This window comes from Enhydra lutris, unplaced genomic scaffold, assembly GCF_002288905.1.
Source record: "Enhydra lutris kenyoni isolate GAN:26980312 unplaced genomic scaffold, ASM228890v2 scaffoldscaffold27, whole genome shotgun sequence".
Lineage (NCBI taxonomy): Eukaryota > Metazoa > Chordata > Mammalia > Carnivora > Mustelidae > Enhydra > Enhydra lutris.
The window spans coordinates 4,775,989-4,790,993 of record NW_019154111.1 but is presented as its reverse complement, the minus strand read 5'-3'; the positions used below and the strand labels follow the sequence as shown (position 1 = coordinate 4,790,993).

The 15,005-nt window shown below is 37.5% G+C and overlaps 1 protein-coding gene across 5 annotated transcripts in view; it reads left to right on the top strand.

The window, feature by feature from the left end:
* Positions 1-15,005, top strand: part of LOC111151924 (ubinuclein 2) — a 73,537-nt gene that overhangs the window by 52,819 nt on the left and 5,713 nt on the right. For 3 of the 5 annotated variants that reach the window (XM_022510131.1, XM_022510132.1, XM_022510134.1), the window contains 4 exons: positions 1,409-1,451; positions 5,064-6,614; positions 13,133-13,364; positions 13,803-13,892. In XM_022510131.1, the coding sequence (XP_022365839.1) occupies positions 1,409-1,451; positions 5,064-6,614; positions 13,133-13,364; positions 13,803-13,892 (1,916 nt within the window). Of the gene's footprint in view, positions 1-1,408; positions 1,456-3,800; positions 3,848-5,063; positions 6,615-13,132; positions 13,365-13,802; positions 13,893-15,005 lie in introns of all 5 variants that reach the window. The other 2 variants (XM_022510130.1, XM_022510133.1) reach the window with 2 other exon arrangements.

Here is a 15,005-nt window from a genome sequence, read left to right as displayed (position 1 = left end):
ACAATCACAATGGAAATGTTTATAAGGCTTAGGAAGGACACTTCGTTAGCATACTGTCAGGGTTGTATTGGGTTGGTTATGGCTTTCAGTTCTTCCATTCTTGTTTATTGCTGGTGGTTTAGTTATCCTGGGGCAGGGGATACATATATATTGGTGTCAGTAATATTTCTGGCCTTTAATTTCCCCACTGTTATAAAATCACATGTATTACAGTTCAGGGTAGAAATAATTAATTCCTTGGGGCGCCTGGGTGGCTCAGTGGGTTGAGCCGCTGCCTTCGGCTCGGGTCATGATCCCAGGTCCTGGGTTCGAGCCCCGCATCGGGCTTTCTGCTCAGCAGGGAGCTTGCTTCCTCCTCTCTCTCTGCCTGCCTCTCTGCTTAATTGTGATTTCTCTCTGTCAAATAAATAAATAAAATCTTTAAAAAAAAAAAAAAAGAAAAAAGAAATAATTAATTCCTTTAAACCTAAAACTGATGTTTACCTAGATCCTCTTCCCCAGTTTTTTTTTTTTAATTTTTTTTAAAGTAGCTTTATTACTCTGATCAACTCGTGTTGTAATATCAGAAAATGGAAGTCAATGGGATATGTGGGCCCCAATAGTCTTTATCAAAAAAACTTTGAAAATTACTGTTGCCTTAATGAAGTTGTATATTGACCATTTTTATCATGATATTTGTTAATTTAATGGATGACATTTTCAACTTAGTGAAATGGAAGTACTCAGTGTGAGGTATTTTAGCTTGTTAACCCTTTAATTCAACAGACATTGAATACTTTCTCTTATTATGGAACTGTAAGGTTTTTTTTGTCTTCAAACTTTTTCACACTGCTTCCCAAAGGTTTCAAGGCTCCACAGTATTTTTCTTGCCTTTTTTTCTGTCATTTTGACGTTTTTAAATTTGAATTTGTATATTAAAATAATTTTCTCTAAAAACAAAGATTTGTTTTTAAAATGACATCTCATTTACAACTTCTTGGAGTGGTTTTCAAATTATGGTTTAATTTGAACTGAAAGTTTCTTGAGGCTTTATTTTCCTATAAATAATCACAAATTCTTGCAAGTTGTTTGAAGTGAGTTTCCTTAGGGAGCTTTGTTACCCTGTCTTGAGGGTTTTTGTTTTTGTTTTTAATTTTGAGCATTTACATTTAATTTTTAAAAAACCTTTGTCTATAATTGATATTTTGCTAATGGTGTGGCCTTTCTTCCAGTTGATTGAAATTGGAGGAAATGGTACTGTATATTCACATATAAACTGAGCACTTATATATAGTTCCTTCCTTCATAGAGTTTTCCAAATAGCATAAGAAGTTACTTACCCACGTATTGACAGATTATGTTGTAATTTCCTAATGGTGACCTAACTGGTACTGAAATGGCCTTTTTTTTTTTTAATCTCTTGTCTTAGGGCAAAGAAAAAGGTGATTCCTGCACCTAAACCCAAAGTGAAGGTAAGTATTGAACCAAATCTTAATTAATCATAATTGGGGAGTGTTGAAATACATTCTTAAAATGCAAAAAATATATGTATTTGGCACAGGTGGATAGATTCCATACTTTTAAGAAGAGTGTTTTTAAACTTTGTAAAAATCCTAGAACCATTGTATTTCAGAGAATTAAATTTTAAGAGTTAACCTAATATAAATTAGAAGTGTTCTATAAAATATAACAAATATCCTTTAAAAGCATAGTTGAGATTACAGAAATGTAAGAGAAATCCTTAAGGCCTGAAACAGAAGAAGCTGCCAGAGTGTTAATCTGTCACTGAAACTTTGGTTGCCTTTAGGTGCATTTGCTGATTTTCATCCATCACTTTATGGTTTATTTTTAAATTTCTTCTCAGACCACAGCAGATAGGGGTTTCTTTGCCTTACATAGGTTAGGAATTAGACTGAAACTCTGCATAAACCTGGGACTTTCAAAGGATAACATCTTTAGTAAAAGGAAGGACTTGAAAAAAAAAAAAAATCCATTCACCAGCAGAAAGATTAAGAAACTTGGGTGTCTTGGCCCGAGTTCTAGATTAGGGGAAGGAAGTCCTTCCTGAGAATTTTCCCTGGTTTAGGAGTTTAATTTATATTGCTTCTAGAAGATCTGGGAAATCCTCAAGCTTTGAAAAGAATGTAAAGGTATTAGATTAGTTATTAACCCAGGGCAAATGGCAAATCAAATTCTCTCTGGAATAATGCAGTTTCATCCCAGGCCCCAAAGGCTTACCACATATATACCATGTCAAATATGAGTTTAAAATATGAAAACACAGAAAACATGAGGAAATAAGTTGCTATGAGTGAGAGCCAGCAGAAACATCTGACAGAATTAGATCCCTGAGAAGGGCAAGTGATGGATTTATTAGGTTTAGAACATAAAGGAATTTAACTTGTTTAATATTTAAAGAAGGAGAAGAAGGGATAAAAAAAATACCAAATAGACAAAGCAGAGTTGAAAAAGAATCATGTATAATCTATAGAAGTGAAAATTATAATCATGTGAAAGTAAAATTATAAAGAAAGCCAGCAGCCTTTAGGTTTTAGACTTTCCCCATAGCTTTCATCTCTTTGAATAGATGAGTTTCTTGGCTTACGAGGTTATGGCCAGTAGGTCAGTATTTGTTACTCTGTGGCCTTCTTAACTTTTAGCATTAGAGGCTCTTTGAATACAGAGTAAATAGTCTTTTTTCTTACCTACCTCATTTGTCTTCTAATCCAAATAATAATGAGCCAGTATTTCATCACATGTGTTGAGTTCATGCTTTGCTTTGACACTTTATTTGTACACTCCTAATACTCTCCATAAAGTATTGGTTAAATTTTGGTACATCTATTCAAGCATATGTTTATCCGAATTCTAATAATGACTAGGGTGGTGTAGGGGAATTATCTATTTTGTTTGTGTCTTTGTGATTAAATTACTATTTCCTTTTCCCCAAATAGAAAAACTATATTGCTGATTTGTGTTTGCCCTACCACCCCTCAAATACCTATTTTAGTTACAAAGGTAATATAAGGAAGTACAGTAGAAAATGGAAATAGAGAAAAGTAAGAAGGAGAAAAGTAAAAGTATCCAGGAAAAAAGCTCTTCCTTTCTGATACACAACCACCATCTCTTCTTCTGGATCTCTGTCCTTGCCAGCCCTCCTTCGAGCCATCCAAACAGTCATTCATTTATTCAGATTTAATTACCGTTTTCTAAATGGGATAACCTGCTTTTTAGACTCATTTATATAATCTCTGGACAATTATCTCTGCTAGTATAAATTTATATAATACTCAGTAGGTAGATTTAACATTAGAAGAAAAAATTAATTTAGGGGCACCTGGCTGGCTCAGTCAGAAGAGCATATGATACTTGATCTCAGGGTTGTGAGTTCAAGCCCCACATTGGGTCTAGAACTTAAAATAAATAAATAGATAGATACATAGAAAGAAAGAAAATAAAAATGAAACCAGTTTATCCTTTAAAAAAAATTAAAAGTTACTTTAAAAAACAGTTTTCTATTGGTAGTGTTACCATTATTATTCCAGGACATTCCCCACCCTCAGTTTCTATACTTTATAAATAAAAATGGTATTTTCACTAATCATACTTGGATGGATGGCATGTCAAAGCAAACGTGTCTCATATGTATTACCCATTCATCTTAACAGACAATTTTGACCTTAATGCAGTTATACTACAGAATTCTGAGAGGTAGTGGAGTTTTCAGTCAGGGCTTTTAAAATAGCAGCTTAGAAAAATTGCTGAGGAAATTAGAGTTTAACAGCCTTCTTAACAGCTTCTTTACTGTAATACCTTAGAAGTGATGGTAAAGACACTTCCTCTCCATTCTTTCCCCACTATGGTTAAGGTAAGTTCTGTGGTTGTATAAACTGCTGTGGAATTCAAGACTTTGGGTTTAGGTTTACTTGGGTTTCTTTTTAAGAAACTAATCAAAGAAACTTTGAAGTGCTTTTTATGTAATAGTTGTATTTCTTCTTAATCTTAAAAATGACATGAGTCAAATTTATATTTCCCTTTTAAGGGAAACAACTTTTTCTTTTTTTTTTTTAAGATTTTATTTATTATTTGAAGAGAGACAGAGGACAAGGGAAGGAAGTGCAAAGAGAGGGAGAGCTCTGCTCTGAGCTTGGGGGCCCATGCAGGCCTAATCTCAGGATTCTGAGATGGGAACCTAAGCTGAAATCGAGAGTTGGAAGTCCAACCAACTGTTACATTAGTCCCAGGCACCCCGAAACAGTTACTTTTTAATTCTTTTGCTCTTTGAATATTTTTTTTTTTTGCTCTTTAAATATTTTAAACTAGATTCTAATTCTCTTTTCTCTTCCTTGAATTTTAAGAAACTTAATTTTTTTTGAAAAAGAAAATTCTCTTAGGTATTCAGAATTTTAATTCCCATAACCTTGTTTTCTTAGTGTACAGTACAGCCTTGCTCATAGTAGATACTTTAGTAAATATATGTTGAATAAATTAAAATGACCATAGTGAATAGAAGATATAGTTTAAGTATGCTTGTATTGAGTCCCAGTTTGAATGTACCGTTTTCTCTATGTACTGGCTATGGGTGGCTGTTGGACAGGGCATACAGAGGCAGAAATACAAGGAACAGAAAGTGTGGGTCAGTATCCCAGCAAAAACCATACTATGTTAGGAGGGTAGAGTCTTAGGATAAAGGCAGAATTTCTCCTAGGTACAAGGAGAATAAAAAGAGAATAGTCCCTGAACAGATGGATTTGGATCAGTATCTTATGCACGTGGGCTGGGGTGAGGAAGGATTTCACCAGTAATATATGCAAGTAATATATGAACGTTCCTTTGGCTTGGTTTCAAGTCTTCTTAGAAGAGCTCACTAAGGTATGGCGGCCGTGCAATGTATCAGATGCTTATGGCTTCTGAGGACAGTTCAGTCAAGAGCTCTGTCCTCAAAACCGTTTTGGTTTTTTCAGTCTAAAGATTTCCAGTAGAATTTTAATCATTGTGAGAAGTTCTTTGTCCTTTTAAGACTTATACTTAGTGGTTATTTATTAATCATTTAATTTGTTCCACTATAATGCTGTTTATGCTAGGAGTATAGTCCAAAAAAGGACCAGAAAACTCCTGCATCCTTGGCGGCTTCCGTTGGTGGTCCCTCGGCGAGCTCTAGCACATCTGCGGTGGCCTCTGCCAGCTCTAGCTCTACACCCGCCCAGGAGACCATCTGCCTTGATGACTCACTAGATGAAGACCTTTCTTTCCATCCACCTGCACTGGATCTTGTTTCTGAAGCTTTAGCTGTTATCAACAATGGGAACAAAGGCCCTCCAGCTGGCTCAAGGATAAGCATGCCAACTGCAAAACCTCGTCCAGGACTGAGAGAAGAAAAATTAGCAAGTATCATGAGTAAGTTGCCGCTGGCTGCTCCTAAAAAACTAGATTCTCCTCAGACCGCACATTCATCCAGTCTTATTGCCGGTCACACAGGGCCAGTACCAAAGAAACCCCAGGATTTAGCTCATACTGGCATCTCTTCAGGCCTTATCGCTGGTTCTTCAATTCAGAACCCTAAAGTTTCCTTGGAACCTTTGCCAGCCAGGCTGCTTCAACAAGGACTACAGAGGTCGAGTCAGATTCATGCTGCTTCCTCTTCACAGACCCACGTGTCCTCTTCTTCCCAAGCCCAAGTTGCTGCCTCCTCTCATGCTCTGGGAACACCCGAGGCCCAGGATGCTTCTTCGTTAACACAAGTAACAAAGGTGCACCAGCATTCAGCTGTCCAACAAAACTATGTGTCTCCATTACAAGCAACCATTAGTAAATCACAGACCAACCCAGTGGTGAAATTGAGTAATAATCCCCAACTTGCCTGTTCATCCCCGCTTATTAAGACTTCGGATAAGCCACTTATGTACCGCCTTCCCTTATCTACTCCCTCGCCTGGAAATGGTTCTCAAGGGTCCCATCCCCTGGTTTCTAGGACAGTACCCAGCACCACTACCTCCAGTAACTACTTAGCCAAGGCTATGGTGTCACAGATGTCCACGCAGGGTTTCAAATCTCCCTTCTCAATGGCTGCATCCCCCAAACTTGCCGCATCTCCAAAACCCGCCACATCTCCTAAACCCTTGCCCTCGCCTAAGCCTTCTGCCTCACCCAAGCCCTCTCTGTCAGCTAAGCCTTCAGTATCAACTAAACTTATTTCGAAATCCAACCCCACTCCCAAGCCTCCTGTACCCCCAAGCTCTTCCAGTCCAAATGCACTCGTAGCCCAGAGTAGCCACTCCAGCGGTAACAACCCAGTCCATAAACAGCCCAGTGGGATAAACCTCAGCAGACAGTCACCCACCTTGAATTTGCTGCCCTCCAATCGCACTTCAGGCCTTCCAGCCACAAAAAATCTTCAGGCCCCTTCAAAGCTCACCAACTCCTCATCCGCTGGAACTGTTGGGAAGAATAGCTTGAGTGGCATCGCAGTGAATGTACCTGCCAGCAGAGGTAGCAGCCTAAACTCAAGCGGAGCGAATAGGACTAGTCTCTCTGGGGGAACAGGAAGTGGAACACAGGGTGCTACTAAACCGTTGTCTACTCCACACAGACCATCCTCTGCCTCAGGGTCTTCAGTGGTAACAGCCAGTGTGCAGGTATGTATGTTACATACATTCGTGGGATGAAGTGTAAGATTGTGTGATCTTTCCTGTGAGTCTGTTCAGTAACTGTGCTTATGGGTTATCCCTAATAGCTTATTACAGCTTGTGGCCAAGGAATTTCCTGATGTTGACATCACAGTACTGGGGATAGTTGGTGGGTGAGGTTTATGTTGGGATGTGGATTTTTTTTTTCCCGGTAAAGTAGCACATACGTACTTCCGCAATTTTTGAAAAACACATAATGCATAGTTAAAATGATATGTTGTCAGAGTCCAGAACAAAGCAGGAACTTACGAGTTTAACATACCCTCACTTGTCTCCTTTCTTCCTCTCTCTAGTCCCCTTTCCCCTGCCAACTTTTTGATTTTTGTATTTAATCAAATTTGTACATTTATGGGGTTTTTTTCTTTAGCCATTTGTCTTCAAATAAACTTTTTATTTGGCATGAATTTTGCAGTTACTCATATATAATTCTTTATGTCAAATTACCATCAATAATCCTTTATTCCACCGTTTCCCCATTTTAATTTAAGTTTATCTCAGAGGGAGTGCCTCACTCAGAGTCTTTTCAAGAATGCTAACACATACCTATTTTACCTTAGCATTAGGATACCTGATCATTTCTGATTGTCACACTTAAGTATATAGACTTCTTGGGTTCATTAACTGTCTCCCTCCCTATGTTGTATAAATACTGTTCCGCTAAACTTTGCTTAGTATTGAGGATTATAGGAAATCTGAGGCCATTCCAATATTTGTTCCCTTATTTGTGTTTTCCCTGCCTAAATGCTAGTAAGGTTTTCTCTTTTTTGTTGAATTTCAAGTATTCTCGAATTAGGCTAGATTTTAATCTATAAGTTTATAGCTGGTGGCTTTTTCAGCTCAAGAATATTTTGTTCAATGATGTATTTCATTATCATTTCTGATCCATTTGCCCTAGGTTTGTTGAGAACTCTTTATCCTTCATATTTTGTCTCCCTCCTTTCCATGTCATCTTCTCTGCCATTGTTTTCATCTTTCTGCCACTCCCTGTATCCTGAGACTTGTCAGATTTGTCCTTCATGTGACCAGTTTGATTTCTTAAAGATTCTTCTTCCCTGTCCCCCATCCCAAAAAGTAATACATATTCACGGTAGGCAAATACACAAAAAAGAAAGTCCCCCATTCCTGGTACTTTTTTGGATTCTTGTCAAGAAAATGGGTTTCACATAATATAATATTATGAATAATAATATTCATAACAAGCTTTTAAAAAATACATAACATTTTATGATGTGTTCTTAGGTTCCAAAGTGTTTTTTGAAAACATGACTTTCGTTGATTTGTGGAATTCCGTTGTCTTAGAAAGTGTTCTTTTTACTGCTTCCTGTTGATGTGGAATAGGAACATCTAATGAAAGAATTTTTACCTTGGTGTTTATAGATGTTTTCTGCTATTGAGTACAAACTAAGCATTGGTATTCATAAACATATGAAACCCAGATCATTACTCTGCCATTACGGTAGGCTTAGTAATGAATTCATTTATTCCAGAACTCTAATATAAAACAAAATTCAATTAACTGGGGGCGCCTGGGTGGCTCAGTGGGTTAAGCTGCTGCCTTCGGCTCAGGTCATGATCTCAGGGTCCTGGGATCGAGTCCTGCATCGGGCTCTCTGCTCAGCGGGGAGCCTGCTTCCCTCTCTCTCTCTCTCTCTCTGCCTGCCTCTCTGTCTACTTGTGATCTCTGTCAAATAAATAAATAAAATCTTTAAAAAAATAAAAATAAAAATAAAATTCAATTAACTGATACTTTACTAGTTGGAATCTAGGACTCACTGATGTTTTATCTGTGTAATTTTACTTTCATCAGAAATGAAATGAAAAAAAAATACTGATTAGGGATTGTATGTTAAAATTTAAGTTATAACTAACGTCTGGAAGTTCACATTCCTCTTTGTATTACCTTTATTAAAATGTTGACCATGTTTAACGTTAATCCTCAGTTTGAGTAAAGGAGAGAATTATAACAGAAATTCAGAATTATAACATTCCTGCCACATGGGTCCTACTTCCCAGCATCAGTTACTTCTAATTCTCATAGCTTTTTCTGTGTTTTTAAATATTAAGAATGAATGGAAGTGGGACGCCTGGGTGGCTCAGTTGGTTGAGCAGCTGCCTTCGGCTCAGGTCATGATCCTAGCGTCCTGGGATCGAGTCCCACATCGGGCTCCTTGCTTGGCGGGGAGCCTGCTTCTCCCTCTGCCTCTGCCTGCCATTCTGTCTGCCTGTGCTCGCTCGCTCTCTCTCCCTCTCTGACAAATAAATAAAAAATCTAAAAAAAAAAAAAAAAAAAAAAAGAATGAATGGAAGACAATTTATTCATTTTACTATTATCTTTTCTTGTCATGATAAAGCTTTTAGCTGTTTTTATACCTTTGCCATTCTCCTAAAAGAATAAAACTACAACTTTTGGTTAAATCCATGACTTTGTAAAATATTGTCTCTGTTGAGCTAAATCATAAACTGTGGTTTCATTTGCTTTCTTATTTTAAGTTTTTGGCTTTTTTCCTCAAGAAAAATGCCTTTTTCCCCCCTTCACTTTGAATTTAACGTTAAATCTTTATCCTTTGTCATCTCCAGAGTCTCTGAGTTCTGTCCCCACCCTGCTGCCACCCCTCACCCTTCCCCTTCCTGCCAGTCCTTCTTGTATTTGATCATCTACCCCAGGAGAACCTAGATGCTTAGCATACCAATTCATTTGTCAGCAGGGAACCTATATGGCAAAATTTGTATTTCCAAAAAGTTAACTACTTCCTTCTGGTTTTCATCCTTTCCGAAATGACTTTATGCTTTGAAGGCCTTATTGATCCTGCCTTCAGATCTGATCCTTTTTGTTCTGTCTTACTGGTTTGACTGAAGAAAAGATCAATAATTGAATAAGGTTTTTTGTAACTTTGGGAGAACCTGTGGTTTTTGTTGTTGTTGTTGTTTTTGTTTTTTTAACATAGCCTCTCATTGAAACCTCTTGGTCTCTAGATCGCGTCTCTCTAAAACTCTAGCACTAAAAGAAGATTCCCTGTCTGTGCCCGTAAAACATTCAGCACCTGTCTGAAAGATATCTTCAGCTATCTGTTCATTTGCAGAATGAAAAGGACAGGTTTAACAGAACCTGTTCTGGGTTCAGATTATTACCTTTCCCTGCTTTGTATTTAATAACTTCCTGCTCAAGGCTTTCCTCTTCTTTCTTGCCCTTCAACTTAACTGATGTTCTGTGAATCCTGTCTTTGCCACTTTATAATTCCCAAAATAATTCACTCCTTAAGCAAATGTTTCTGAGGTATTTACTATGTGCCAGGCACTCTTCTAGGTGCTGGGGAGCTAGAGTAAACACCATACTCAAGGTCTCTTCTGTCAGGGAGCATATATTCTAGGTAGAAAGATAAAAACAAATTTTCTTTAAAAATGTTAAGTGTTATGAAAAATTAAAACAATAATATGGTAGAGTGTGATTGCTGCTAACATAGGTAAGGGAGTTGGGGACAGCCTCTTTCAGGTGATAACATTTGAGCTGAGAATTGAATAAACAGGCTAGTCATTTGGAGATAGGAGGGAACAAACAGTCCAGGCTAGAGAGGTGGTAGGTGTGAAAACATGGAGATAGGAAAGAGCCTGACATGTAGGTATGCATGTGACATGTAGGTATGCATGGCTGGACTAGGGAGAGATGGATAGGTGATGAGGTCTGAGATCAACCAGAACCATGTGATGAAGGACCTTGCAGGCCACGATAAAAACTTGGAGTTTTAATCTGTGTGCAGTGGGAAGCCATTGGAGGGTCTTCTTTGATTTATATTTCAAAATATCTCCCTGGTTTTTGTAGAGAATGGGGAGGTGGTTTTTTTAAAATTCTCTCTCTCTCTATATATATATATATGTACATGCATATATATATATACACACACACACACACACACACACACACACACACATCTATGCATAGATATGTAGAATGCCCACCACAGGAAGAGCATGGTTTTTCTTCATTATTTTCCCCTGGAAATGAAATATGTAGGTCATGGAAGTATTTTTGATTATGGAGCATTATCCTGAACTGTTTGCCTGTTTTTGGTTGACAGCTTCTCCTCTAGGCTTCTGGATGATATCAACAGTAGGATACCCGACTTTTGAAAGGTCTCCATCTTATAGGGAGAAATTTATGAACGTTATGTAATATTTAGATAGTCTGATGTTTCATTTTGGTTTTATAAACAAAAGTGGACATGGAAGTTTTTTGAAAATACAAACTGTTACACAATTACGGCATGACATCATTTTTGATCGCTCACTTAATTTGGAAAGTTGCCCTAATTTATATTTTCCAGCTATTTTAATACTTCACTTAGCCTTCTCCAGAAAAGCTGGAGTTCTCCTTCTTAGCAGTACTTACTGTTCCTCTGTAGGGGCCTCCACTTGGGGCACATGGTCTTGGAGTGTGTGCTTCATATTATCCTGAGATTACAAGAGAATTATGATTTAAAAATTTTAATTCTTAAATTGATGTAGGATCCCGTCTATCTAAGTTGCTTCAAAGTGTCCTTATTTCTAATTTAGTAATTCTTTCCAGTGAATCCATTTTGTATATCATGGTTGGCCCAGTAAGGGAAAGACTAGAAAATAGAAAAGTGGCCAAGTCCAAGCATAAAGTGATGAAGATTTGTACTTAAGTGTTGGAAGAAGTGGTGGTTAAAAAAAAAAAGAAAAAGAATGGGTATGTTGACAGTAAGTTCATCTTGTCCATTTTTTTATGATGTCTAAAAACTAAGGTTTTAAGCCCGGATGTCCAGAAAGAACGAGACTATTAATGATAGCAGTTGAGCTATAAGGTGGGGGTCACATGATTACAGGAGCTGCTGAGTTCAGTTGTTGATGAGTGTTCCATAGCCAAGTGCCATTCCTCCCTGAGCTTTTAGATTTACAGAATTGAAACCGAGATGAGGATGTAAATTTGAGAGCTAACAAAGGAAATAAAGGAAGGGAAGGCTATTGGAGAAAGAGTAGCGAAACCAGATTTAAAGCCTTCTGGAAGGTGTTCTTCATTTTTTGTTTAGCAGTGGCATGGACTGTTAGGTATAAGAAATGTATATGCTGTGGCATATATGTATGGGAAGATCACTTAAATTTTTTCTCATATATTAACTAAGAAATAAAATGATCAGCCCTTTACTAGTAATGTTTACTGATGAGGAGTGAGCACACAAAATAAACCTGATGATAGTTAACATCGATTACTGACTAAAATTCAAAGAATTCAGTATTCCTGACGGAATTTAGAAATGTAAAAATTTCGGCCAGGGAAACTTAGAATTGGTAAAATAAGACTACAAAAGAAAAGTCACAGTTGCACAAACTATCATAGATAATATCTGATACTGAGACAATTTTATTGTAATGTTAGTTGATAAGTACATGTAGAAAAGAAAGCCAAAATGGGAAAAGATTATTGCTGAATAGAAAATTGTTCAAAGAATTAAATTAGCTTAAGGAAGTGTACGTAAGTAATTTCTTAGGGAAAGTTAGTTAATGTTAGCGTATTTCTGATTTAAATGTACTTTTCTTACACATGGCATCAAAGCCCAGATAGAGGAGTGTTAAAACACCTTTTACTGTAAGGAGTCTTTAGGTTCAGAAAAGTAATGACATGGAAACCAGCTTTCAGGGGTTAAGGAGAAACTAAGTAATGTGGGGAATGGAGGGTATCATTTAGTAAATTTGATTAACAAAAGGAATACAAACAAGGTTGTTTCTAGGGGGTGAGGAACAGCCAGGAGTAACTATGGTTGTTTAAAGAAAAAAAAAAAAAAGATGAGGTCTCTGTGTATGACAAGGCAGAGGACTCTTGGAGAAAGATATAATACTAGATATTTGTACCAGAAAGTTCGGCATAGGAGGATTTGTGGCATACGTCAGATGGTTAGTTTTGGAGGAGAGGCAGTTAGAGCTAATAAAGGAAGAGGAAGAACATCTAGACGGCCTCGTTTCCTTAAGGTGCTATGATGAGAGCAGGGGTATTGTGTTACAGGCTCTGAGAGGGTCCTCATCTAGAACACTAACCACAGGAGTTGTATCAGGAAAGATGGTACAAAAAAAAAAAAAACAGTGAAATTACCAAGCATTTTCAAAGACCAAATTGAAATTGTTGTGGAATTAATGACCCGTGGTTCAGATGGAGGCCTTAGGAGCAAAAGTGGAAAAGCGGAAGTCTGAGGTGAGGTATGAATGAATGAGTGGTAATACAGGCTTTAAAAGAAAGAGTTTAAACTGGCAGCGAAGAGCCGAGTAGAGAATTCATTCCTAAACCAATGTGGGTGGCTCTTAGAAATGTATTTTTCACCTCAGTCTTCATTTTCTGTCTCCTAACGTTTCTGTTAGATAGAGGACACAGTCTTGCGCCCATAAGGATATTAAATAAAATAAATCAATTCAGGTTAAAGATTTGATTTCTTATGTATTTTGACCCCTGGTTTCTGCAGTCCACAGCAGGAGCATCATTATTGGCTAATGCCTCACCTCTGACTCTCATGACATCACCTTTGTCTGTAACAAATCAAAATGTGACTCCTTTTGGGATGCTGGGTGGCCTTGTTCCAGTGACCATGCCCTTCCAGTTTCCCTTGGAGCTACTTGGCTTTGGAACGGACACAGCTGGAGTGACAACCACCTCGGGATCTACCTCAGCCGCTTTCCACCATAGCCTAACTCAGAGTAAGTGGGGCTCTTTTAGTTACTGGGCTACCTAGTTTGACAGAGCAGGAAACCTCATGAATTTATTCTCATTGAGAGTAGTCCATGTGGAGTTAATGAAGATTACAGAATTTTTTTTTTTTAAGAAATGCAATTTATTTCATTTATATGTAAGTCAAATTACTGGAATCAGATTTTATTTACAGTTCTTAAAGGAACCATCTATACCACATTTCTATCTTAATGAAACTACTAATAAAAGGGAGTCGTAGTTGCTGGGTTATTTGCATACACATATTTTTATACATATAAATTTTTCAGTGTATGTGCTCTAGTTTAAGAAGGACTCTGAAGTCAGGGGCTATGTCGTACATTAGATAAATTAAATATTTTTATTTTTGATCTAAGAGGGCTCAAATCTTAGGTTGAAGATTACTGACAGGTCTGTTTTTCTCTCAGATTTACTAAAGGGTTTACAGCCAGGAGCTCAGCATGCAGCAACACTTTCCCACTCACCTCTGCCTACACATTTACAGCAAACATTCAATGGTAAGAAAGCCACCAGTTTTTTCATCTTTTAATATGTATATAGATTTATAAATTGGATTACAAACCTTTTCTGAAAACTGAATGAGATGACAAAGTTTGGAAAAAACAGATTTTCATATGACTAAATCCTTATTAACAACAAACTCCTTATAAAAAAAAGGAAATAGGTATGAGACCTTTTGTTACATGTGAAAAAAAAAAACCTTTTGAAGACATGTGTTTGCTCTATTGAAATGAGGACAAAGAAGAGGATTCCTTTAACAGTGTACAAAAGTCATGTCCAGTGATTGTAATAATTCATATGTATCGAAGGTTTACTAAGAGCCAGGTGGTCCTGTGACTACTTAATGTATTAGCTAATTTAATCCTTCTAACAGGCCTATGAGTGAGCTAATGACAATCCCTAGTTTTATAGATCAGGAAACTGTATTCGAGGTAAGCAGCTTGCTCAAGATGATAATCCTAGGAAGTGAGCTGAAATTCAAATCTGGGCAGTCTGACTTGACAGGCTGTATTCTTAACCATTCAACTTTTCTGCCTTTTAGCAGTGATTCAGTCTATACGATCCAAACTGTGTGCATTAGATACCTGCTGGCCAGCTAGATCTGTGTGAAGTCTGAGATTAGGGAGTAGACACTGAACATCACATATTGGCCTCAAGGTTCTTGCTTTCAGCAGCAGTAGACCTCGGTGGACTGTTGATACTATTCTTGAAGACCATTTTCAGGATCTTTTGAACAGAAATGACTGTTCAGCTTTGGGGGTTAACTGGGACCTCACTATTCTTTTTGGCCACTGCATTTAAAATGATCTTTGAACAAGTTTACGGTTGGCCACATGCAGAAGTGGGAGCTGTGTGGCAATCTCAAGGCAGCGGGTTATAATTAATTCTGTGAAAGACTAAGTGGTAAGCTGCCCCAGACTCAGCCCTTGAAAGAATGACTATAACTTTTATATAGTCTTTTTATATAGCATATAAACTGCTTGTAAAAAGGCCTAAATAGTAAATATTTTCAGCTTTGCAGGTCACGTAGTTTCTATCACAACTGCTTGACTGTGCCATTGTAGTGCAAAAACAGCTGCAGACAAAAACACCAACATAAGTGTGGCTGG